The 23,684-nt window shown below is 37.0% G+C and overlaps 5 protein-coding genes across 8 annotated transcripts; 2 read left to right on the forward strand and 3 right to left on the reverse strand.

Moving 5' to 3' along the window:
• Positions 1,848-3,209, forward strand: LOC109725355 (protein FLOURY 1-like). Its single transcript, XM_020254512.1, has one exon. The coding sequence runs from the start codon at positions 2,155-2,157 to the stop codon at positions 2,899-2,901; it is 747 nt and encodes a 248-aa protein (XP_020110101.1). The 5' UTR covers positions 1,848-2,154; the 3' UTR covers positions 2,902-3,209.
• Positions 3,615-6,836, reverse strand: LOC109725354 (glutamine synthetase nodule isozyme-like). The gene is made up of 13 exons (XM_020254511.1): positions 6,653-6,836; positions 6,209-6,248; positions 5,960-6,063; positions 5,777-5,825; positions 5,558-5,664; positions 5,352-5,439; positions 4,960-5,088; positions 4,760-4,834; positions 4,614-4,667; positions 4,438-4,475; positions 4,152-4,311; positions 4,005-4,065; positions 3,615-3,901 (listed from the first exon to the last, which is right to left on the reverse strand). Exons 1-13 carry the CDS (start codon positions 6,724-6,726, stop codon positions 3,810-3,812), a joined length of 1,071 nt encoding a protein of 356 aa, XP_020110100.1. The 5' UTR covers positions 6,727-6,836; the 3' UTR covers positions 3,615-3,809.
• Positions 8,297-12,675, reverse strand: LOC109725605 (E3 ubiquitin protein ligase RIE1-like; the record flags this gene model as incomplete). Its single annotated transcript, XM_020254844.1, has 5 exons — positions 8,297-8,736; positions 9,060-9,218; positions 9,315-9,447; positions 10,138-10,257; positions 12,197-12,675. Coding segments are annotated over 5 exons (1,053 nt in total), but the record flags the coding sequence as incomplete, so codon positions are not given.
• Positions 15,129-18,233, forward strand: LOC109725662 (putative pentatricopeptide repeat-containing protein At1g09680). Of its 4 annotated transcripts, XM_020254934.1 has the most exons (3): positions 15,129-15,304; positions 15,770-15,873; positions 15,981-18,233. In XM_020254934.1, exon 3 carries the CDS (start codon positions 16,166-16,168, stop codon positions 17,969-17,971), a length of 1,806 nt encoding a protein of 601 aa, XP_020110523.1. In that variant the 5' UTR covers positions 15,129-15,304; positions 15,770-15,873; positions 15,981-16,165; the 3' UTR covers positions 17,972-18,233. The 4 variants fall into 4 exon arrangements, with proteins under 4 accessions (XP_020110523.1, XP_020110521.1, XP_020110522.1 ...); XM_020254932.1 differs by having other exon boundaries at positions 15,662-18,233; XM_020254933.1 differs by having other exon boundaries at positions 15,770-18,233.
• LOC109725606 (vacuolar iron transporter 1.2) lies at positions 19,585-22,185 on the reverse strand. The gene is made up of 4 exons (XM_020254845.1): positions 21,833-22,185; positions 20,375-20,460; positions 20,140-20,254; positions 19,585-19,885 (listed from the first exon to the last, which is right to left on the reverse strand). Exons 1-4 carry the CDS (start codon positions 22,099-22,101, stop codon positions 19,585-19,587), a joined length of 771 nt encoding a protein of 256 aa, XP_020110434.1. The 5' UTR covers positions 22,102-22,185.

Raw genomic sequence — 23,684 nt, forward strand, 5'->3', positions numbered from 1 at the left:
TATTTTAGGCAAAATCTACCAACTTAACTATGAAACACTGTGATAGACTTATTGAAAATTTCTACTAAATTATTTTTAATTATTTTTTTATTATTTTTATGTTAAAATTAGCTGAATATATATTTGTAACTTTTAACCAGTATTTTTTAATCGTTTTTATATAAACTTATACGTTTATTAGTATTGGGACAGGTGATGCTTTTGAGGAAAAAATAGTACATTATAGAAAGTAAAAAAAATTCTATAAAGTATAGTATGCTACAGAATAATTAAGATTTTTTTTTTTTTTTGAGTCTACAACAGGCCTTGTGACCTATGTAAAAATATTTTTTGTTTTTTTTCTAGTGCCCTACATGTTGAGAAATATTAATAGAAAAAAATAAAATTATTAAATTTTATTATTTTGTCACTCGATTCCTACTTTAGCCTACAAATTATTTCACCATTTATTTTTATGAGATGTNTTTTTTAGTCTACAACAGGCCGTGTGACCTATGTAAAAATATTTTTTGTTTTTTTTCTAGTGCCCTACATGTTGAGAAATATTAATAGAAAAAAATAAAATTATTAAATTTTATTATTTTGTCACTCGATTCCTACTTTAGCCTACAAATTATTTCACCATTTATTTTTATGAGATGTTTCGCGTGACATATATATCAGAAAAATTAATACAAATAATTTATAAACATTTCCAGAACGAAAATAAAAGTATTATTTTATTTACAAATTTGTCTAAGTATTTTACCACAAAACTTTTAGTGTTCTTTATTATTATTATTATTATTATTTCTTTTACAAGTTTATGCACGTAGCCAAATTCGTGTCACGTACAAATCATGTTCTAACAACGTTCAACACACGTCACGTCACGCACTAAGCATGTAACGGTGATATATCACGGTTTCCACACTAGTATGCGGCCCCACATAGGTAAAAGTTATGCATGGACCGTGGTCTATAAACCAGAGTCTTTATTAAGACTTTTAAATCGGCCAAATTACACTGATGGTCCTCAAATTACCATACAGATGATACTTTAATTCTCAAAATCTAATTTATTATAATTTTCGGCCCAAAATTTTAAATTATTAAGTCCTATTTAGTTGATTAAGTACTAATGTGTTAATATAATAGTGTTATAAAATTTTAATTAATAGGTGTTATATTATCAATTATAATATTATCATGTCAATGAGCATCAATATTTAGTTAATGAATTATAACATAGGTCTTAGTTGTAATAATTTAAATTACTTGAGAAAATATTTTTATAAAGTAAACTTTGGGGATCAAAATATCATCCACCTTATAATTTGAGAACCAAAAGTGTAATTTAGCTTTTTCTAAATTGTAATCTAAATAATTATATATGTAATTTATAATTTTAAAGTAACTTAATTGTTAGAAATTATCTAGATTTTTTTGTTTGTGTACAATAAATAATGAACGTTGATTGCAGTTGAATTATTATAATACATGATGACCCCCTGTAGTCAAAATAATATTGAATTTTAGGTTAAAAAAATATAATATAGCTATATATAGTGGTCATAACTTTTAATAATATATTAGTTAAATACGATCAAATTATTGCAAAAATTAATTAATGTTACATTTATTGTCCATTTTACAAATCAAAAAATTATCAATTTTTATTTTTTTTTAAGTACTGTAGATCACATGGTTCACAAATAATAGAGTATAAGAAACTCCGGTCTATAGACTCGGGTCCACTGAAAATTCCCCTGACACTGTGGGGCCCACATGTCAGTGTCACAAACCTTGTGATACATAAACCCGTTACACCGAAGAACACTCGCTTCTCCTCCATTCGAAAAACACTTCCCCTGATCCGAAAAGCCGCGTCTCCAAAAGCGCTTTTCACGTCGCCTCATCTCCAAAAGCGCTTTTTCTACGTCGCCTCATCTCCCCCCCCCCCCCCCCCCCCCCTCTCTCTCTCTCTCTCTCTCTACTAAACACACACCACTAAGAAGAAGAGGAAGTGGCCTTGGTACGTGTTATTGGTTTTGAGTGGGAACAGGGGAGAAAAGGAAGAGAAAGGGAGCTCCTTTACGCAATGCTTCGTGGGTTTCGCTTTTGAGCTTTTGGAGTAAAGGGCGCGCGTTTTGGGGGCGGCCCCAAAAAACCCACATGCAATTCCGCGGCGATTTCCTCTTCTTCCTCGGATTGGTTTTCGGGTTCTCCGCGCTTCTTTGGGGACCTCATGAGTGGGGATTTGGGTTTGCCCACAACCTGTTTGTGGGATTGCCTCTGTTGGTTTTGGGCTCTAGAGTGCGGGGTCTTAGTCGCCGCTGTGACGAATTCGAAGGGATTTTAGGGAACTTTAGGAATTCATCGAGGAATCGGAGAAGTGGGCTTTGTTTGGATGGTGGTGTTTGTGCTCTGTGTGGCTTAAAAATCTCATCTTGGAAGGGTTTTAATGGAGGGAATTGCATTACTTGTATCAGAATGAGAGATTTACTTAGGGATTTTGAAGAAAAGGAAGGAGATGAGGATGAAGGAGGAGAAAGGGGGGACTTTGATGAAGATAAGAAAGAAGAAGACATGGTGTTCAAGCTAAGAAAGGTGATCGAGAGAGAGCGAAAGCTTCGAGAAGAGGCGTTGGAGGAGTTGGAGAAAGAGCGGAAAGCGGCTTCTTCCGCGGCCGACGAAGCGATGGCGAAGATACTGAGGCTTCAGGATGAGAAGGCGCTGATCGAAAGAGAGGCTCGGCAGTATAGAGAGATCGCCGAGCAGAAGCAAATGTATGATCAGCAAGTTATTGAGTCGCTGCGGGGGGTTGTGTCGTGGCTCGAAGCCACAATGGATGAGGTATTGAGTTACGAAAGTCCACAGATAATCCTATCATCTCGCAAGCGAAAATGCGTCGAAAACTAATGGAATTGGTGCATGATTTTGGGTTTACTGATCCTTCCACTTCGCGACTTCATATTGAGAGTCAATTGAAGGGTCTGCCACAATGCGGTGCTCGATTCGCGTTATAGATACTGTAAGTATGCGGAACTTCGGTATATACATTAGCTACTGTGAATAATCAGTTTTAGTGAAAGTAATTGCTCAATGTGATCATCAGGATAGTACATATCATCATGTATCACTTGTTTCTCTTTGACAGTGACTTGATAATGCTTCAGTACCTATTGAAGTTCATTTTCTAGCTCTTATAGTCTCTATGATGTTCTTCAGTTGTGTTATTCCTTGCGATGTTAACAGTAACTCTTCTGAAATTGTTGAGGTCATGTTTCTATCTAATAGAATGAGGAAGTACAAAAATATATTTAGTTGTTAGTTGTCGACCGATAAATGTTCCAAGATTGCAACAGATACATTATAGTAGTTTCTCGAAAATAGAGTTTAAGAGGTTCAAGAATCAAAATGAAACTTCAATAAAAAGTTGGGGAACTAATAGTGCAATTTACCCTACTCGGGTTACTTCGACTCCTGTATTTTGTTCTCCAATTTGATGAGAATCAATTGAGAAATTAGGAGATACTTTTGCTTGATCAACATATTGTCTGATCAAAAATAAGAAATTGATCAATTGATTAAGGGGACAATTAGAACAAAATGAAGTAATGGAAATGCGACAGTAAAAGCAGATAAAATCGACAACTTGCAATTTAAAGATCATAGATCATAGTACAAAAGTGAGCTTATTACCGTCATTCTGGTTTTACTGCAACAAAAGAAAAACTCAAATGCAAGATGAATCATAGCTAAGAGATCTCAACATCCGAGACGGAACAGAAGATCCTGCAAGAACAGCTTATTTTGATCTTTGAGGTTTAGGGTTTCCAGAGGATGGTAGTCTCCGCGATCATCGAGGTGACGACATAGGGATCCATGTTCGAAGCCGGCCTCCGATCTTCGAAATAACCTAAAAAACAAGAAGTATTTCACATAAATAAACACCTCGGAAGCAAAGCTATCTGATATCAACATTTAAACAAATTTGACTTATGAAAGCAGTAGGATTGAACCTTTTCCGTTCTTCTCAGTCTCGCGGCCCACTCGGATCGATGCCCCGCGGTTCGCAACTCCCTGCGATGAAAAGGAATGGTTAGTGGTTTCTTTCAATGAATTTGTCGTTTAGTCGGATAAGTTTAAAATTTAGGGATTTTGTATACCCATAAGAAGGTGTTAATATCGGCAGTTTCGTGTTTTCCGGTGAGGCGGCGCTCATTCCCTTCACCGTAAGCCGCGATGTGCTCCTTGTGCCTCATCCCGAGCTTCTCGATGGCCTTCTTTATGACCTCATATCCTCCGTCGCTTCTCATCGACTTAGTGCTGAGTACATTGCATGAAATCAAAATATAGAGGAACAACATGTTTTTTTTTCCTTCCTTTTTGTTGCATCTAAGCCGCAGAGGAAAATAAATGAGAAAAATTAAGGTTTTGTTTAAACTAAGTTACCTGTAATTAGTGTGAGCTCCTGCACCATTCCAATCACCCTAGTAAACATTAAGAAACACAAAAAAAAGGAAAGAAATTTAAGTAACATTACATCTAAGGAAACCAATGGTAGTTGTAGATGATAACCGATGTAGCGAGTAGGAAACAAAAAAAAGAAAAAAAAAAAAAAAAAAAACCTGGATAGGCTTTGGGTCGAAGGAGAGAACAACTCCCGCGATCTCGGTGATCCTCTAATCAAAGTAGGAAAATAAGTAAAATTTAGCAAATCATATGTTATTTAGTTATAACTTATCGCGACTACATAAAGAAGCATTTATAGTACCTCAAGAACATAACGAGCCACCCATAATTGATCACCAGAAGAGATACCGACAGCGGGGCCGACTTGAAATTCCCACTGTTTTAATCGCCAAATTTGAATTTGTTTAAATGAAATTGAAAACATAGTCGAAACGCTTCATATTCAAATTGAAAAACTGAAAAAAGAAAAAAAAAATTCAGAGAAATTTGTATCAACAGTACCTGGCCTGGCATAACTTCTCCATTGATGCCACTGATGTTGATTCCTGCATACAAGCAGGCTTTGTAGTGCGAGTCGACGACTTCGCGTCCAAAGGCTTTGTCGGCGCCGATCGCACAATAATAAGGACCCTATAGCAAAATCCTGATACGTTAGCTTAATCGCGATATTACATCTTGGTCTCTGTACTTCGGTAACCGTAGTTTCACACATACTGTACTTCAGTTACTGGCGATTAACATAGTTCGCAAATGCAAATTTTAACACATCTCAATACTTTGGTCACTGAAGTTTCACATATGTTGTACTTTAGTTACTGACGATTAAAATAGTGCGCAAATACGAATTCTAACTTGTTAAAACAAAATTAATCTCTCAAAGCAACAAAAATTACCTGAGGACCAGGGTAGCCACCAACAGGCCATCCAAGGGGCCACTTAACTTCTTTTTGCAGGAGAGTGTACTCTTGTTCTATCCCATACCTAATAATTACAAAAAGAAACAACATTTGAAACATTAATAAATACCAAAATATGTAACACATGAAAAATGAGAACTCAAACCAAAAGTTTTGTCCAAAGAAATTATCTTTATTTATACCAAGGTTCTTCAGCAGTAACATCAGGGTGGCTAAAAATTTTAGCAGCATTAAATCTTTTGTTTGTGGGGATTGGATCTCCTGCTGGTGTGTAGCAATCACACATGACCTACAAAAATTTAAAAATAGTAACAAAGATTATTTATTAGATCATATGAAGCACAAAATTTTAAATTAAAATGAATCAAAAAATAGCAAACAAAGGAAGGGGTAAAACTCACAAGAATATTATTCCCCCTTCTGAAAGGATCCTTGAAAATTGCTTGAGGACTACATCCACCAATTTGAACATTAGGTTCAAATTAAATGTCATTAGTAGCGTTGCAATCATATAATAATTCAAACTAAAATTCCAACAATTATAATCGAAAATATATAGTAATTAAGCTAATACGATACTTAACTACAAGATCACTTCGCTGTCGTCGCCGGGAGCTTGGCCCGTGCTCGAGCCGTCGTAGTTCCATTTCGGAAGATCGGCGGGGTCGGTAACAGGCCCAGGAAGAGTCTTGTTCAAGAACAAATTGAACATTTGGAAAATTAAACAAGGATTGATTCATTTTTTTTGAAACATAAATTTATAAATTAAGATGCGAAAAGATTACATAAAAGAAACAAGGGGGAGACAGAGAGAGAGAGAGAGAGAATATTACCCTTGCTTTGCTTCTGATATCCATACCAGATCCTCCAATCCTGAATTAATTAGATGTGTAAACAAGCACAAATTGTAACAAATTGATCATTTGCTTAATAACCATGATTTGAGAAGAACTAGTAAATATTGTTAAAGAGAACTTTTATCCAAATCTTAGATTATCATATGAAACTAAAAAAAAAAAGGAAAAAAAAAAAACAAAAAACAAAGAAGTTGGTTATTTAGATGAATTAAATCAAATCTGCAAATTTAGAAAAGGTGTACACATCACTTTAAAATATATCCAGAAACAATAAAAACCCAATTAATCTCCTAATCCACTAAAAAAAAAAAAAAGAAGCATTAAGGACTCAAACAAAACAAAAAAAAAGGAGCCTCTTTTATCACAATGCACCAATCTAAAAAATAAAATTTTAAAAATAACAAAAAAAAAAGAACACACCATATGTATTCGGCTATGATCTTCTCTGTGGAATCAGAGAGATTGAGGTTGATGAGATCATTGATTAGAGACATGGTTGTGAAGGAGAGAAGAGTGAAGCTTTTTTTATATTAAAAAAAAAGCAAAAAAGAGACCCTTTTTTTTCTAAAATTTTTGTAATTGCTAGGATTAATGAGGAAGAGATAAGAGGTGGTAAGAGTGCTTATATAGAGGTTGGTGGTGTTTGATGATGTGGAGAGTAATTTTTAAAAATTGTAATTAACTTGATCTCTAATGTTTTAATTTAAAGAGATTAGAACTCGAATTTGTTTAGTATCTTCATGTTCACTTCAAAAAATAAGTAGATAACATGTAGTTTTAATAAGTAGATAAAATGTTAGCAAAATGCGAATAAGGACCAAATTATAAATTTCAAAGAGTTGAGGGGCCGTTGTGCGTTTCTGAAATCGAATTCTTCCTCGAATTCATCCCCGCCGATCCGCGCCCAAAGCCGCTATTTCGCGCGGGATGTTTTCATGGACCGAGTTCACCACGTCATCCATGCTCTATCCAACTCACTGGTCATACCTCCAGAACGAACGCATGGATTGGCCAATTACTGCCGACGTGGTGGACAGGGTCCATGCACTATGCTCTCTTCACAAAGGTAGGCCACGAATAGCATGGCGCCACGTGGGGGCACGCGGGACCCACACTTCGTTGCAACCCATCCCCGGGCCCACTGTGGGTTGATTCCTTGCACCAAATCACTAGATACTCTTAAATCTACTTTTGCGATGGAATCTCAATCAATGTTTACTAATTATTTTTTTATATATAAGACTTTTTGAAATCATTTTTTTGCACAAAATTTTTATTTACGCAAACAATTTTGTCAAAGTTTTTGACGTTGTCAATAAACTTTAGTGTTGAGGCATCAAATGTATGTATCATTTGAAAAGTTTGGCATCTAAACTGTAGAGATTTGCTGTAATAAGAGAGTGATTATATATGTTCATTATAATAAAGAATTATATGAAAATAAAAGTGTTAAAATAATAATAATAAAAAGGTAATTGCTTTGATATTGGTGCATTACAACTAGGTAGCAACACAATGAATGGCTTATACCCAATTGCATATTTCACAAATTCACAAAGAATATGTGCTCACACTCACCCAGCATACATTGCTATAGCATGCATGGAAAGTTTGGATATGAATATTTAATACTAATTTCATCTTGGTTAGGTTCTGACTCAGAAGCCTCTACTTAATTTTTTGTTGAAAATGCATGAACACCAACTCAATTATATTAAGCATTTTGAGATGAATCCTAAGGTTTTTTTTTTTTTTTTTTTTCCTTCTTATTGGTACTTTCTTGATGCTTAATTTATTTTAATTTTAATCAAACAAATAAACATAGATTTTTCTTATATTAAAATCTAATAATCTCGCACATATCATCCCTATTCATCCATCTTATCTCATCTTTCGATCGTCATTGCCTACTCCGCAGGACGGCGTTTTAATTTAAAATCATTGAATGAGATGAATGATTGATAATTGATAATGACACTGACATGATCCAGCCACTGTAGACAATAACTTTTCTTTGAGCGAGAGAGAGAGAGAGAGAGAGTAAACAGTAAAAGAAACTGAACAAGTCCAACATTTGATTATATATATACTTTATAGATAGAAAGCTGGCCCTCTTACAAGGCCAAATGTTCTTATCACACAGGGAACAGCAAAGATACATTTTCTTCAATAAGCAAACAACTCTGAAGCCTCTTATGTAATGGTTCTAAAGCAGCTTCTGGAAAGAGCTAGAAACCTGCTTCACTATTTCATGCATTCTTATGTACATCACAAGCTTAAAACAGAGAAAAACAAAAAAAGGATGGTAATGTTGATTTTGAGCTGTTAGACAGAATCAGAGCCTAGACAGAATCAGAGCCCTTCAGTATGTTGTACTTGCAAAGCGGGCACGTGGCGTTGATCCGAAGCCATTTGGTGATGCATGATGAGTGGAAGTGGTGGTTGCAGGGGAGTGCTTGGAGCTCCACTCCATCTTCATATGGAGTTAGACAGATACAACATTCCTAGAAAAAGGGCAGGGGAAAAGGAAAAAGTGGAAAGTCAGGCAAAATAAAATTTCGTTCAAAAGCACTTTTTCTGGAAGCTCTGTGGCTATTGGTGCTCATGGAACTCGGACTTTTCAATAAGTTACAGAATACTCTGGCAAAAATCATACAGAGACTATTTAAGTTCCGAAATTCTGAAATTTAACAGTACAATAGAGGCTCAAAGCAACACTTGAACAATAATTATGAGTGGAGAGAAATTTCTCAGCATAAAATAAATATAAGTTAAGAGTGATAGTGAACAGAAAAAGTTGAGGTATTAAGAGTGAAAGAGAATTTACCGCATCCTCACGAAGAAGAACACGTTCGCTAGTTGAAGTTCCACTATTATTTAGAATTGGGATCATTAATCCTTCCTCACTACCCTTCTCCCCATTGTCTACAGACTCTGCATATTTGTATCTTGGAAGGATGCTAATATCGGCGTCCGATGCACCTTCCTGTTTTATTAGTGGCAAAAGCCAGTGAAATTAAGTGATGGTTACATTACTCTATGAAGGGATTATATCTTTTTTCTTTAAACTTCTCACTTTTACCTGTCCTGCGACAGCATAAAGAATTGCAATGATACAAGGCAAGCAGCAACAGAGTGCGATCCCGATAAAACAGGCCAATGCAACGCAAAAGATAGCAAAGAATACATCAAATGCTAGAAAGATTACAGTCAACCTGCACAAAGCCATCGTGAAGTACACTATTAGGTAGTTGTGTACATACAATCATGGGTTGCTAACCAATGCTAGTTGGGAATGTAATAAAATAAAAGAACATAGCAAAAAACTATATCAAACAGATATTAAACCAACTCTAGAAAATCAATTACAATTTATGCACAAGAATAAATATTCTTCAATTCTTTCTAATTATTGAGACTATTAGATTTAACAAAGAACCAAAGCACCGACCGTCCCTAGAGCAAGTGGCAAAGGGCTTGGTGGTTGGTACCCGAGGTCCCAAGTTCGAATCCTAGTTGATTCACATTTTCAGCTAAGTTTATTTCTAAATGAAATAAACGAAGCGGGTAGCGTGCTACCTATCTCTCAAAAAAAAAAAAAAAAAACAAAGACCCAAAGCATCTACATTACTTAAAAAATTCCTAATGACAACTATAACAACAACTTCTATAGGTTCAGTCCCTAAATATTTCCTTTGAAGGCTTTTAGGTACATACAATAATCAGTTTTTGTGGGCGAAACAAAAGAAAACTGTCTAAAACTTTTTTTAAAAAAAAGGAAAGAAAATTAGAGAGAAGTGACTACAGTGCATAAGGAAGAATGTTGCCAGCACAGTTAGGCTCTCAACATGAACAAGAAATACATGCAATAAGTAATTTATCATGCAACATGCTGATTACCATACCAGTACAGCTTTGGCGCATCTTGCATGAGTGCTTCGCCACCAGAAACCACCCAATAAAAGCCAATGATCCACCAGAAGAAGGAAACCATCGTATTAAGGGATTCACATCGTTTGGCAATACTGTGGGAAACACCAGTAATAATCAGAAATAAACAGGTTAAAGAGAAATAAAATCAATAATTAGAATTCTATATGGTGAGTAAAAAGTCAGTTCCGGTGACCAGAAAGATGGAGATCAGAGAACCACAAACTTGTTTGTAGTCTTTCCTTGATCTACTTAAACCACAATTCATGGGCACAAAGTAGCAGAATAACATAATTTTGGTCAAGCACAAGATACTAATTTATTTCACTTTGATAGGTTTGGGTTCTATAATTAGAATCCCTAGACAGGACACCTTTTTTGAGTAAGAAGAGCTGATGGTACCATATACAACAACCCGACAAACCAAAGTAAGCACAAGATGGTAGCTTGTACAGAAGTAATTATGATATAAACAGTCCTTTTGAAAAGTATGCAATAGAATTATTTACCTACTACATGCTCAAAAGAATAGAAATGCTGACTTTTATTGCATCAGCCAGAGTATATTAGAATAGGGCCAACATCATTTTGTGTGCATGATGTAGATGTAGACTAAATCTTAGGAGTTCACAGTTGTTTCAAAACCCAAAAGAAAGAATGACCTTGTCAAATTTGCATCTACTATAATTTAATTTGCTACAATTGACTCGAATTGCACTGAGAAGTATGTGCTGTTGTCCTGCCATTACTTCTTATTATAGTTCTTCTAAGGCTTCTCCTTATTACCAAGGTAAGAGGGATCAACATCAGAGGCATTAACAGAACAAAGTTTAGAACGTATGCAGTACCTACAAAAAGCCACAAAGGCATGCCTCGAAGTCAAAAGAAAAATTTATTACACCATGTTAGTATATATGACCTTGAATTCTTGAGTACATAATATACCATAGTGATCATTATCTAATGAAGATATTAATTTTCGTCTTTATTGAGTTCTGAAATTCAGTCATGGTTTATATGTCTAACTCAAACTGTAAAAGTGCAGCTTCCTAATCAAAGCAATCGAAAATGCATGCCATAAAACGTTTCCAAAGATGAGGATGGAAAGTACTGTATTTGCCAGGGTATAAAAAAGTTAAAGAACAAAAAGTACAGTGTCCCATCAACCAGGTCTGGCTCCAGAAATTCACAAGCCCCACTAAGGAACCAAAGGAAAATGATGAGATAGTTTAGTAAAACACTGTCCTTGTAACCAGACATTTAAGTATAAATGTTAAGTAACACAAAACTGTCTAAGATTACAATAGTGATTACAGGAAACTTGAATGCATAAAATAGACAATAACATTGTCTTGAGTAGAGAGTGGTTCCTCGGACTTTTCTAAGGGGCCGTTTGGTTCAAGATTTGTAATACTCCAAGTGCTTCATATGTAATATATTTGGAATGGCGAGTTTGTTACTAATTTATCAAGCCACTTGGGTTGGGAGGTTGTTAGGAACTATCATATTCTGATTAATGGACCATTAATGATTCTCATTAAGCATGAAATGAGAATACTTCCTAATCCATAATAATCTAGTATTTCTGTAAGTTGGGAATCTACGATGATTTCACTATTTCACTAACACCTTTCACAACTATCCCACTTGAGTTAAATGGTAATGATTTGAGTATTTTCAATAGAAACATGGAGGGTTACCGGAATACTACAAATCAGGAACCAAACAGGCCCTATGAGTAAACTCACCGTCTCACATACTACAACTATCAAGTATCATCATAGTGAACATACTAAGACAAGTACAAATATATTATATGGAATAACTACCAATACATCAAAGGAAAAGCATATGCAATTAGGTATACACTACATCCAAGATAGTAATGTTTCATATGAACCTATAAACAATTGCAAAGGTCGAATTTTGATTGAAATCTAACAGCAATTGCTAAACCCTAGAACACCTAAACACAAAATTATCATCAAATCAAAGCTAATTCTAATTCCAAATCATAAGAGCTCAACTCCATACCTGTTTCTCTGCTCCCCATCAGCCTCATCCCCATCCTCCTCGCTATCGGTCCCCTCCGACGACTCTGACGACGCCCTCTCCCCACCACCACCACCTCCACCGCCGCTGCCGTGTTCGCCTTCCTCCACCCTGCGATGCCTCCTCGCAAGCCGCCTCCGCCGATACTCGGCCCACACGAGGCCCACATGGACGAGGCACTGGACCCCGTACCCCGCGATCCAAAATCTAACCGGGGTGTGGGGCCGCTCCGCGGCCGTGGCGACGAGCACCGCCGCGGACAAGGCGGCGAAGGCGAGGTTCCAGGCGATGTCGAGTGCCACGACGGGGCGCGAGTAGGCCCACTCGGCGCGACGCTCCTGGAGCTGGAGCGCCGCGGTCTCCCGCACCAGCTCTGATGGGCCACGCCGTCCCCGTCCCCGTCCCCGTCCCCGTCCCCCTCCCCGTTCCCNGCCCGCGACTGCGCCGGCGCCGGCGCCGGGCGAGCGCGGCGGAGCAGCGGCTCCGGCGACACCGCCGCCGCCGCCGACGCCTCCTCCTCCTCCATCTCCCCCCCTCTTTCTCCTCCCTCCTCCTCCTCCTCCTCTGCTTCTTCTCCGCCCCTCTTCGTACGCTTCAGAGTAAACCAATGGCGAAAATGGCGAAACCCCAACTCCGTTAGCGTCAAAAATAAGAGCATAAATTTCACTACTAGTCCCTAACCTTTTGGATAATTTAACTATACTCCTTACACTTGAGGTTTTGAGCTTGCAATTTCTAAACTCTTTTCCAAAAAAAGTTTCGTTGTAGTTTCTTTCTTTTTGGGTACTTTACCCATTTATATTATATATATATTATCATATTTCAATTTTAACATCATATATGTAAAAATAGATTGGAGATTATAATAGATTGATGATGTATAAAGTATAAACACGCACAGATAGAGTAGGTAACTAGTAAGTTTTTATATTATTAAAAGTTAAAATTTTAAAATTTAAAATTAAAAAACTCGAATTAAAGTTGAGGAACTTAATTTATTGTGCAATTTATCTAGTAAAATATTGGAGGGTGGTATACGAAGGTTTGAGAAGAGGCGTATAGAAGATTCTGTGCGGGGGTCGCTTTCTCTTTATTATATGGGACATTATTGCATGCACCCGGTGCACCATGCACTGCATATTTAAAAATAAATAAGTATTTTTTTCTTCTCTGCACTTATTTATAAGGTATAAATTTTACACTTCACCCACACAATGCTATTATTCGTTTTTACTAGTATTATCAATTTTGCTTAGTTTTATTTTTTTTAATTTAAAAATGTAAAAAAAAATTTACTAATTCTAGACTAAGTAGTGTTTATTAGTATATTTCAAAAAAATATGCATATTTTTGAAATTCTCATAAATGAATAATTTTTTGCTTACGAGATGATCTTGTCATAAAAAAAAGGGCGTGGTTTATTTCATTTCTAAAATCCTGCAATTTATAAGCAATTAAGATTGGTTATGCCCGTTTATAGTTGATGGTATCACTCTGTGTGTTAAAAAAAAATTGTGTCAAAATTTAATTTATTTAATAATATGCTTAATGATATTCAAAAGATCTATTTATTGAATTCATAAATTTGAACATTTTATATAAAAAAATTGATAGAATTTGTTTCTGTATTGCTAACTTTTGAGACAACTAAATGCCTAAGATGTTATGCTTTAAAATTTTTTAATTTTTTATACAATAGGTTTTGAAATATTATGCATGATATTTATCAGATTAAATTTTGCTTTCCAACCGGTAATTATCAAATGCAGAACTTGGTGTACGATATGTACGGATGCACCACGTGCAGCGATAATTCCTATTGTTAAGAGTTGTTGTGTCTTAGGGCGTCGAAAATGTTACGAATGAGCCGACAAATTTTTCTACTTCTGTAGTGAAGAGGTGACGTGGCAGTGGGGTCCACAAGGCCGCGTGGCAACAGACGTATAAGGAAGCATATCTAAGAGGGTTTTAGGTCGGTCGTGGAGATTAGTTGTTGACATAAGCGTTTCTGAGTTTGGAGCTGTCACGTGTCGGTGCGCCCGCGTCGCGTTTGTGCGGTCAGATTTGGTCAGCGTACGTTGAGATTCGCGAAAGGCTTTTTTTTTTTTTTCTGGTGCCATTAATAGGTAGCGTCGGAGGGTTACACGTGCACGTGCGAGCCGCACGACTTATGAAGTACAGGTGGGCGGTGGTTAGAGGAGGAAGTGGCTGTTCGCTGAGTGATGTTGTGTTCCGAAGTTTAAGGGCGTGCCACGTGGTGCTTGGAGGGAGGAGTGGGTCCCACGTTGCAGGGGTTGCGGAGACACGTGCCCCGCTTTATTAAAAAATAATAATATAATAATATAATTAACTAGATTTATTTATTTATTTATTTTTGGTACGGATAAAATTAGATTAATTGAATCTCAGCACTATTCACTGTATTATTCTTTATCGAATTTAGCGATTTTGATTTGTTAAATATGTTCACGTCACTTATAAATGATTTGGATTTTCTTCGTATTGTTCTTTTATTTATAGAATTTTTTTCTCTTAGTAGTCTAGCTTAATAAATCAGTTTATAACATATTAAAAGAGCAGTGATCTTTGAGAGAATTTTTAAATAATGTATGCAGTATTGAAAAAGAATTTTTATGTGAGCGAACTTATAATTATACTAAGTTATAAAAAATAGAATTATTAATATGCTGACGAGTAAATTAGGTGTCCAATTTCAGCAGAAATTGCTCTATCTATTCTTACTTTCATCTAAGCATGTTAATAAACTGTAGAATCTAATTAAGCATAGCATGCTCTAGCCACAGATATTTGTTAAAAAAAAGATTCATTTTACTACTAATCTCGGCGTTTATAGGCTTTCGCAGCAGAATTTATTGAATCCGGCAAATTAACTCTCTTCGCCAACGACTAATGGCTAAATTCGGCGATTACAGTGTGTCGTCACCGACTTCACTTATCATTGTCCCACGCCTTCGTCGTAATATTTGCGAAATTATAACCTAACGAGGGCGCGTTCGATGTTTAATATGCAGATAACGCGCGATCCCCTCCGTTGTCGTCCCCGATTCGCCATCGCCATCGCCATTGCAGGTATTCAAAGGATCCACTCGCCCCCATTCTAGGGTTTCATTTTTGCTCCCTTTTCATTCAAGGTACTTAACAGACTAGATCGTATCACATGATTGGTTCGAACATTTTGATCCTTTCAAACATGTTTATTCAACACCATTGATTCGTAATCGAAGCGGATAACTCGACTGTAGTTGATAATTTGACTAAAAGATCCAATTTTGATCGACTTTGGTTGCTTGATGCTCGAATTTATCAAACAGCTCTTTAGTATGTAGGATTATTACTACTCTCATTTAAATCCTTTATTTTGTTCAATTTTTTCATTGGTATCTTTTGTTTTTAATGTTGTTAAATTTGATGTGACCGTTCAAATAGGATTGTTTAGGACACACCCTCCTGTTTGTGAAGATGTTGACATGGTTGGAGATGTGCACATAAAGTGTTTGTTTAAATGTCCAAATAAACCATGTTATGGAGATGCAGGGATATGAAGTGAGTGGTAGCTATGAGTAAACAATATTCAGTTGCGGAGACTATAAGATTCATGGACATCATAAGATCGATAGATTCAAGGAGATGGTTTTGAGGTAAAAAACGAAAAGAAAAGAAAAAAATAGAACTTGGTAATTGGATAGAATTGCTGTCTGATGACTCGGAAAAATTACATTTTTCTTTTGTCGTTGTCAACACGCAGGATATTTTGGAACCTCTACATGTAGATCTTATTGCTCCATGCAAATCAATTGAATAAGGTCCTTAACCCGCCAAAGGATTCACAGTGTATAACTTGTTAATAATCGTCCTTCGAGAATCCGTCGCCACTTCGTCAAAACCTCCAATATCATTTTGGCACTCAATTTCCTGCTACCACCACGAAACATGTTAAAGCAAATCAGAAGGTTTCCCTCCTCTCACCTCCCCTTTCTCTTATCCTCCTCTTTCTACTATTCTATTACCACTACTGTAGCTTCACCATGGTACTCTCCTCCCCCATTTAATCCACCCCCAGATCCTCTTATCCTCACCGTCTCCCGCGCCATCGCTGCTTCCCCCGATGTCTCCCTCGACGCCTCCCTTGGCTCCCTCCTCCCCTCCCTCTCCGCCAACCTCGTTGTTTCCCTGCTCTCCCTCAACCCCCTCTCCCTGCCTCCTCTCGCCCTCCTGTCCTTCTTCCATTGGCTCTCCTCTCATCCCCACTTTCGCCACACTCCGCTCTCTTTCCTGTCTATGGCCAATCTCCTACTCACCCACCGCCTCTCCTCTGCCACTACCCCTCTCATCCGCCTCCTTGTGGCCCGACGTGGACGTGACTCCGCCCACGCACTTTTCTCCGCTGCCCTCCAGGCCACCACTCCTCAGGCCCCTCACCCAGCCCTCCTCGCCGCCCTCACTATTGAATACACCATTGCTGATCTCATCTCCGATGCCATCCAATGCATACGCCTGGCTATCAAGCATCAGCTCCGCCTGCCATTTGATGCATGCTCCTATCTTCTCGACCGTCTGATGCATTCCTACTCTCCTGCAGTTGCGTGGGCCTTCTATTCCGAGATCCAAGATGTTGGGTTCCCCCCGACAGTGCGACCGTTTAACATTATAATGCATTCTTTTTGCAAATTGGGCAATCTTACCAATGCTAATTTGGTTTTTAATGAGATTACGCGACGTGGATCTCGACCAACAGCGGTCAGTTTCAACACTCTAATAGATGGTTACTGTAAAATTGGAGATTTGGAAGCTGGGTTTGATCTAAAGTTACGAATGGTGGCAGATGGGATTGAACCTGATGTATTTACATACAGCGTATTGATCAGGTCAGTGTGTAGGGTGGGTAGACTAGACGATGCAAAACAATTGTTCGACGAGATGTGCGCGAAAGGTTTGGTTCCAAACGCGGTGACTTTTACGACTTTGATTGATGGGCACTGCAAAGAAGGGAAAGTTAAAGCTGGGGTGAAGTTCTATCAAGAGATGTTAAGGAAAGGTGTTAAGCCTGATATGATAACATATAATACACTTGTGAATGGCCTGTGCAAGGCTGGGGATTTGAGAGAGGCAAAGAAGATTGTGGAGGAGATGAGAGAGAGAGGACTTAAACCTGATAAAATTACTTACACTACTCTCATAGACGGGTGTTGTAAAGAAGGGGAACTGGAGATGGCAATAGAACTTAGAAAGGAAATGGTAGCTGAAGGGGTTAAGTTAGATGAAGTGACCTATACAGCGCTTATATCGGGGTTAAGTAAAGAAGCTAGAGCGTCGGATGCCGAAAGAACTCTTCACGAAATGACAAGGGCCGGTTTCGTCCCTGATAAAGCAACCTGCACTATGGTGATTGATGCCTTTTGCAGAAAGGGTGAGGTTAAAAGGGGCTTCAAGCTGCTAAAGGAGATGCAAAATAACGGCCATACACCGGAGGTCGTGACGTATAACGTGATCATGAATGGGCTCTGCAAAATTGGGCAAATGAAGAACGCCGATATGCTTTTGAACGCGATGCTTAATATAGGAGTTAAACCTGATGATATTACCTACAATATTCTCTTGGATGGGCAATGCAAGCATGGGCAGGTCAAAGATGTTGATGAATTGAGAGGGGAGAAAGGAATGGTTTCGGACTTTGCGACTTACTCTTCACTTATCAGTGAAGTAGTTAAGAAGCAGAAGAATCACCAAAATAAATAGCAAGCATCACTAAAGCTTAATTAGTTAAGGAAGAACAGCTACAGTTGTACATATGTTGCTGATAGTTGCTACTTATATGTGCAATATATTATCCTCAACTGATTCTTTATTCTTCACCTTTTGAGTTCTCTCTACAACCATTTAGAAGGTCAGGTACCTGAGACTCTGTAATGATTTACAAGCTCTTCATTATACATCCACTGCGAGAACTGCGAAATAGTATAAATTTGCAAATGCAATGTCATGTTTGCTGTTGAGTTCATCCTTAATTGAACTTTTGCAACTTCATCTTCTTCCTCTGATGTTTGTAGTAGTTTGAGCCTAGCTCCTTTTGCTGTTAGAGTTTATCAGCAAAGTTGTTTTTCAACACTGATTCGATCGCATTTTTTTAGCGTTAGCAATAACTATTGTCGCTATTTAAGTCCTAGTTATTAGGTCCAAGGTAGGGATGGTAGGGATGTCAACGGCCGGGTTTGGGTCGGGTTTTTAAAAACCCGAATCCGAGCCCGAAAACCAAATTAAAATCCGTACCCGGACCCAAACCCGCAGGTTTTAAAAATCCGTACCCATATCCGTACTCGACCAAAAACTCGAAACCCGGACCCGGACCCGGCCAGTTTTAAAAATCAATACCGTTAAATAAAGATCTAAAGGATAAAAATTATTAAATATTTTATATATTATATGAATAAATAAAAATAAAGTATGTATATATATAATTTATTCGGGTTCGGGTTTGGATTCGGGTCGGGTTCGGGTCGGATTCGGGTAAATACAAAATTCATACCCGTATCCATATCCGTCGGGTTTTTATTTTCTATACCCATAACCAAATCCATACCCGTTTAGCTCAGGTAAACCTGCCCCATTTAGGTTCGGGTTTGGGTAATATTTCGGGTATCCATACCCATTGACATCCCTAGTCCAAGGAAAAAATAAGGACATAAATCAAAAGATGAATCCACCTTTTTTCCGCAATTATATATAAGATGAATCCTCATGGAAGTTTGCATACAAAGCAAGTTGTGAAAGTAATAATAATTATAACTGAATAAAGGAACAAAACAAAAAGATTAAGCAAGGTTTAGGCCCTCATAAAGGAAAATGCCTAATAAACCAACATATGAAACCTAAAATGCTCCCCCATTAAACACTTAAATAAAGTTCATGGGACACCCTAAAGTTCTACATGTGATTCTTCAATAAGAGTTAAAAAAAAGCTGTCCCCAGAAGGATCTCAAACACATTTAATTCCACCTACTAAACTATGATGTAATAGGCCAAACATAAAGAGTTCTCAGTAGGAATAGCTTTGTTAACACATGCCAAACTAAAAGATCAACCACTCTGATCAATGTTCCTTTTTCCATATGCTTCGCAAAAGTGATCATAAGATCCAATAATAAAGGAACCTTAAATTTAATCTAAATTTTGCACTTCCCATGTGCAAATTCATATAACCAAATACTAAAATAAAAAAACCAACCAACCTCACCTAATCATTTAACATAGCAAAGGAGCACATCTGATGACACACATTTCCAAATGCAACTAAAGATCTAAGCTAAGAACAAACACCATAGATCATAAATAACACACAAACCAATGTACTTTTATCCAGCTTGCACTGCTTTGGCAATGGCGTAGGCGGCGGCGGAGGCGAGCGTGCCGATAAAAGCGGTTTGGAGTGCGCTCAGGACGGGTCGGTTGCCGGTGAAGCAGCCCTTGACGTAGCCGAAGAAGAGGAGGGCTGCGAGGGTGACGCCGACGGAGGTGAACATCGCCTCCCGCGCGGTCGGGACGAACATGTAGGGCAGGAGGGGGACCAGGCCGCCAATTACGTAGGCCAGGGCGATCGTCAGCGCACTCTGGAGTGCCCGCCTCGGGTCCGGCTTCTCTAACCCTAGCTCAAACCTGGGAGTAGTAACAACGGTGGCGGCAACGGCAAATCGTAAACATCATTATCAAAAGATGAAAAGGAAAGCGAGATGCATTGTTTTCGAATCGAGTTGTTCACCGAAGCAGTAACAATGCTTATGCAGCACAAAAGTTTACTAAATTATTGATACAATATATTAATTGGATCTGATCAAATTTATCATATAAAATTTAACAGTTCATAAGGACCATATATAATCTAAATAGATCAGGTCAACCAAATGGCTTACTTCATCATGAACTCGAGCCAAGCTTGTGGGTTCTTTCGGAGGGCGTTGACCACGGGCCTGTACTCGTGCGGCTCGAGCCCGTACTCCGACAGTATCTCCCCGATCTCCGCCGCCTCTAGTAATGACAATAATAACACAAATAATAATAATAATAATAATAATAATAATAATAATAATAATAATAAATCTCAGCCGTTGGATCGATGTACATCAACGGTGGTTTCGGTGTACGGACCAGTGTCGGGGACGTTGATGATCTCCTCCTGCTCCCGCTTCATCTCACGCATGTAGTGGTCCGCCTCGCTCTTCGCCGCTAGATACCTGCCACGTGTAAAAAACTTTCCGATCAGATCATCGTGGCCGTCCAGATGGGCCCTATTGTGGCCCGATTAAATAAGAAGGGTTTGAGCCCACACAAAGCCCACAACCCCAACTTTTGGGGCCTATTTGGATGTCCAAGTAAATTATTCAATAATAGCGTGTAGAATTCTACGTGTACTAGTTCTTCTTATTTCAAAAAAAAATATATTAAATATATTTTAGACATTTAATTATACGCTTTATCTATAATTTTGAACAAAATATTTATATATCTAAAAATAAAATTTTAGTGTATAATACTCACTGCATAAACTACTAGAATAAAACTACTAGTGGTTTCTCAAATTGAGGACAAATATGCCAAAAAAAAATGTAAATAATTTTACAAAAAAGCAATAAAAGAGACCGCAAAATAAATAAATAACAATATATATATAGAGAGAGAGCTATGATGCTTCCGAGAGAAGCACCCGTACGGTGCTTTCAATTTTTTAACCCTTAAATTAGTTTTTTAACTATTTTCTAACTCCTGAGTTAATATTATTTTTCTAAAAAAGAATCACTAAATTCTAGAGGAGCTACTCAATCCTAAAAAAAAATCACTATCCTCTTATCCCTATAATTTTTAATTCAAAAGTTAAAAAGTTGAATGTAACAATTTTNCCCTTAAATTAGCTTTTTAACTATTTTCTAACTCCTGAGTTAATATTATTTTTCTAAAAAAGAACCACTAAATTCTAGAGGAGCTACTCAATCCTAAAAAAAATTCACTATCCTCTTATCCCTATAATTTTTAATTCAAGAGTTAAAAAGTTGAATGTAGCAATTTTTTTATATTTTTGTAAATATAATAGTTCTACACTCAACCCTAGAAGACCAAACTATACATTTTTTTCATTAAAGAGCGGAAAATTTAATAGCACCAATAACTTGGTGCCACTAATGACTTGCTATTAATAATATTTTAGCCTAATTAATTAATTAATTAATTTTAAAATCGAAGGTGTAGATCTTATTCTAAATAGTTTAAAAAAATTTTCTAACCAAAATTTAATTTATTTGAATATCTTTACACTGTTAAATAAAAAAGCTTCATATTGATTATTAAAATTATAAATTTTGAAATATTTTGATCGTTAGGCCAGTGATGTCGAAAAAATTTAAAATTTAATTTCTAGATATTTCAAATTGTATAGATCATATTCAATAATGCCGATCGCCGATTTGAAGGCTTCATCGTTGAAAACAAATAAATGACCATAAAACTTATTTGCCACTGATAGTATTCCAGTTCAACTTATTCTGTCTCTCTCTCGGTATATAAAAGATAGAAAATGATTCAGAAATAATTTTAATATTTAATTATAAGTACCCGCCGAGACCCATGGAGATGGCGCCGGCGGCGACCTCAGCGGCACCGGCGGCGAGGACGAGGGCGGAGGGGGCGTCGGCGCCGGAGAGGCCGGCGGCGAGGGCGAAGGGCACGGTGAGCCCGTCCGATACCCCCATGATGACGTCGCGCACCACCTCCCCCGCCGTGAAGTGCTTCTCCTTGTGCTGCCCCAGCAGCAGCAGCTCCCGCTTCTCCTCCTCCGTCTCCGTCGCCGCCATACCCATACCCATACCCATCGCCATAGCCATCCTCCTCCTCCTCCTCCTCCTCCTCTTTCTTTTCTAATCTTAATTTTGAATCTGAATTCGATTCTAATTTGTGGTGATTAATTCTCTCTCTCTCTCTTTTTCTTTTTTCTTTTTCTTTTTTATTTTTCTATGTAAGAAATTTTTCCGAGAGAGACGTATGCTGGTGAGGGAGTGAGGAAGGGAAGGGGATCTATCGACCGTTACTTATAGAAGCGAGGGCTTGCAATTGCCATTCACGTTACAATACATTTACGAGAATGCCATTCCCCTGGGTGCTTATTATTATATTATTAATAATTGCGATTTCCTGGGGAAATAATAATAATAAAAATAAAAAAAAAACACACACACACACACACACATTTTTGTCACTTCACACCGAGTGCATGAACACAAACTTTCGCAGGGAAACATCCATTCCCGCTTTAAAATTCGTGCACAGGTTCATCACATGGCACAGTATGTAACGGTGGTAAATAAAAGTGATTCGAAAATTTTGCTATATATATTTTAACACTACTGATAAAATAAATTAGATTTTGATTTACCATTTTTATAATAATATTTTAAAAAATATATATATAAATATGCGAGACATTAATATATGGACAAAAGTAGAAGTAGAACCTGAGCACCATATTCTTGGGAATGTTTTGGTTTTATTGCGGTGTTACTTTTCAANCTATCGACCGTTACTTATAGAAGCGAGGGCTTGCAATTGCCATTCACGTTACAATACATTTACGAGAATGCCATTCCCCTGGGTGCTTATTATTATTATATTAATAATAATTGCGATTTCCTGGGGAAAAAATTATAATAATAATAATAAAAAAAAAACACACACACTTTTGTCACATCACACCGAGTGCATGAACAAAAACTTTCGTAGGGAAACGTCCTTTCCCGCTTTAAAATTCGTGCACAGGTTTATCACATGCACGCATGTAACTCTGGTAAATAAAAGTGATGCGAAAATTTTGCTATATAAACCAAATGTTTTTTATTTAATAAATTGGATTTTGATTTACCATTTTTATAATAATATTTTTTTTTAAAAAAATATAAATATGCGAGACATTAATATATGGACAAAAGTAGAAGTAGAACCTGAGCACCATATTCTTGGGAATGTTTTGGTTTTATTGCGGTGTTACTTTTCAAGGAAAGTGTTTATTATTGAGGAGTTAATGATTCAGCAGGTTTTGAATTATTTATGGAAATAAATAGCTACAGTGAGGGCAGTTTCGTAATTTTCTCATCCTGCAAAGTGCAGGTGCATGATGCATCACAATTTTTAAAGTTCCAATTAATTAATTGCTTCTCTCTTGCTAATTTTAGACCATGGTTAAATGCATTTACTTTAACAATTTTTTTAAAAAAATTTTAAAAATGCTAAAGTAAATTTTTATATTGCTATAGGAGGAGAGTTTGGATTTATTTTGAAATTTTTTAAAACATAAAAAATGACTCGAGTTAATGTATGCAATTATATAAATAAATATATATATATCAAAAATTAATTATTTGTTGATCGAAATTTATTTATATATATATATATAGAGAGAGAGAGAGAGAGTCCG

The sequence above is a fragment of the Ananas comosus genome, linkage group 20, assembly GCF_001540865.1.
Source record: "Ananas comosus cultivar F153 linkage group 20, ASM154086v1, whole genome shotgun sequence".
NCBI lineage: Eukaryota > Viridiplantae > Streptophyta > Magnoliopsida > Poales > Bromeliaceae > Ananas > Ananas comosus.

Bases quoted from the DNA above. Each gene is read 5' to 3' on its own strand.
- LOC109725662 (XM_020254932.1), top strand. From the start codon at position 16,166: ATGTTAAAGCAAATCAGAAGGTTTCCCTCCTCTCACCTCCCCTTTCTC.
- LOC109725354 (XM_020254511.1), bottom strand. From the start codon at position 6,726: ATGTCTCTAATCAATGATCTCATCAACCTCAATCTCTCTGATTCCACA. The intron at 6,249-6,652 runs GTGTGTTCTTTT...TAATTAATTCAG, and splicing joins ATCATAGCCGAATACATATG to GATTGGAGGATCTGGTATGG. The intron at 5,440-5,557 runs GTATAAATAAAG...TGTAATTATTAG, and splicing joins GTTACTGCTGAAGAACCTTG to GTATGGGATAGAACAAGAGT.
- LOC109725606 (XM_020254845.1), bottom strand. From the start codon at position 22,101: ATGGCTATGGCGATGGGTATGGGTATGGGTATGGCGGCGACGGAGACG. The intron at 20,461-21,832 runs GTACTTATAATT...TACACGTGGCAG, and splicing joins ATCTCCATGGGTCTCGGCGG to GTATCTAGCGGCGAAGAGCG. The intron at 20,255-20,374 runs GTCCGTACACCG...TGTCATTACTAG, and splicing joins CATCAACGTCCCCGACACTG to AGGCGGCGGAGATCGGGGAG.
- LOC109725355 (XM_020254512.1), top strand. From the start codon at position 2,155: ATGCAATTCCGCGGCGATTTCCTCTTCTTCCTCGGATTGGTTTTCGGG.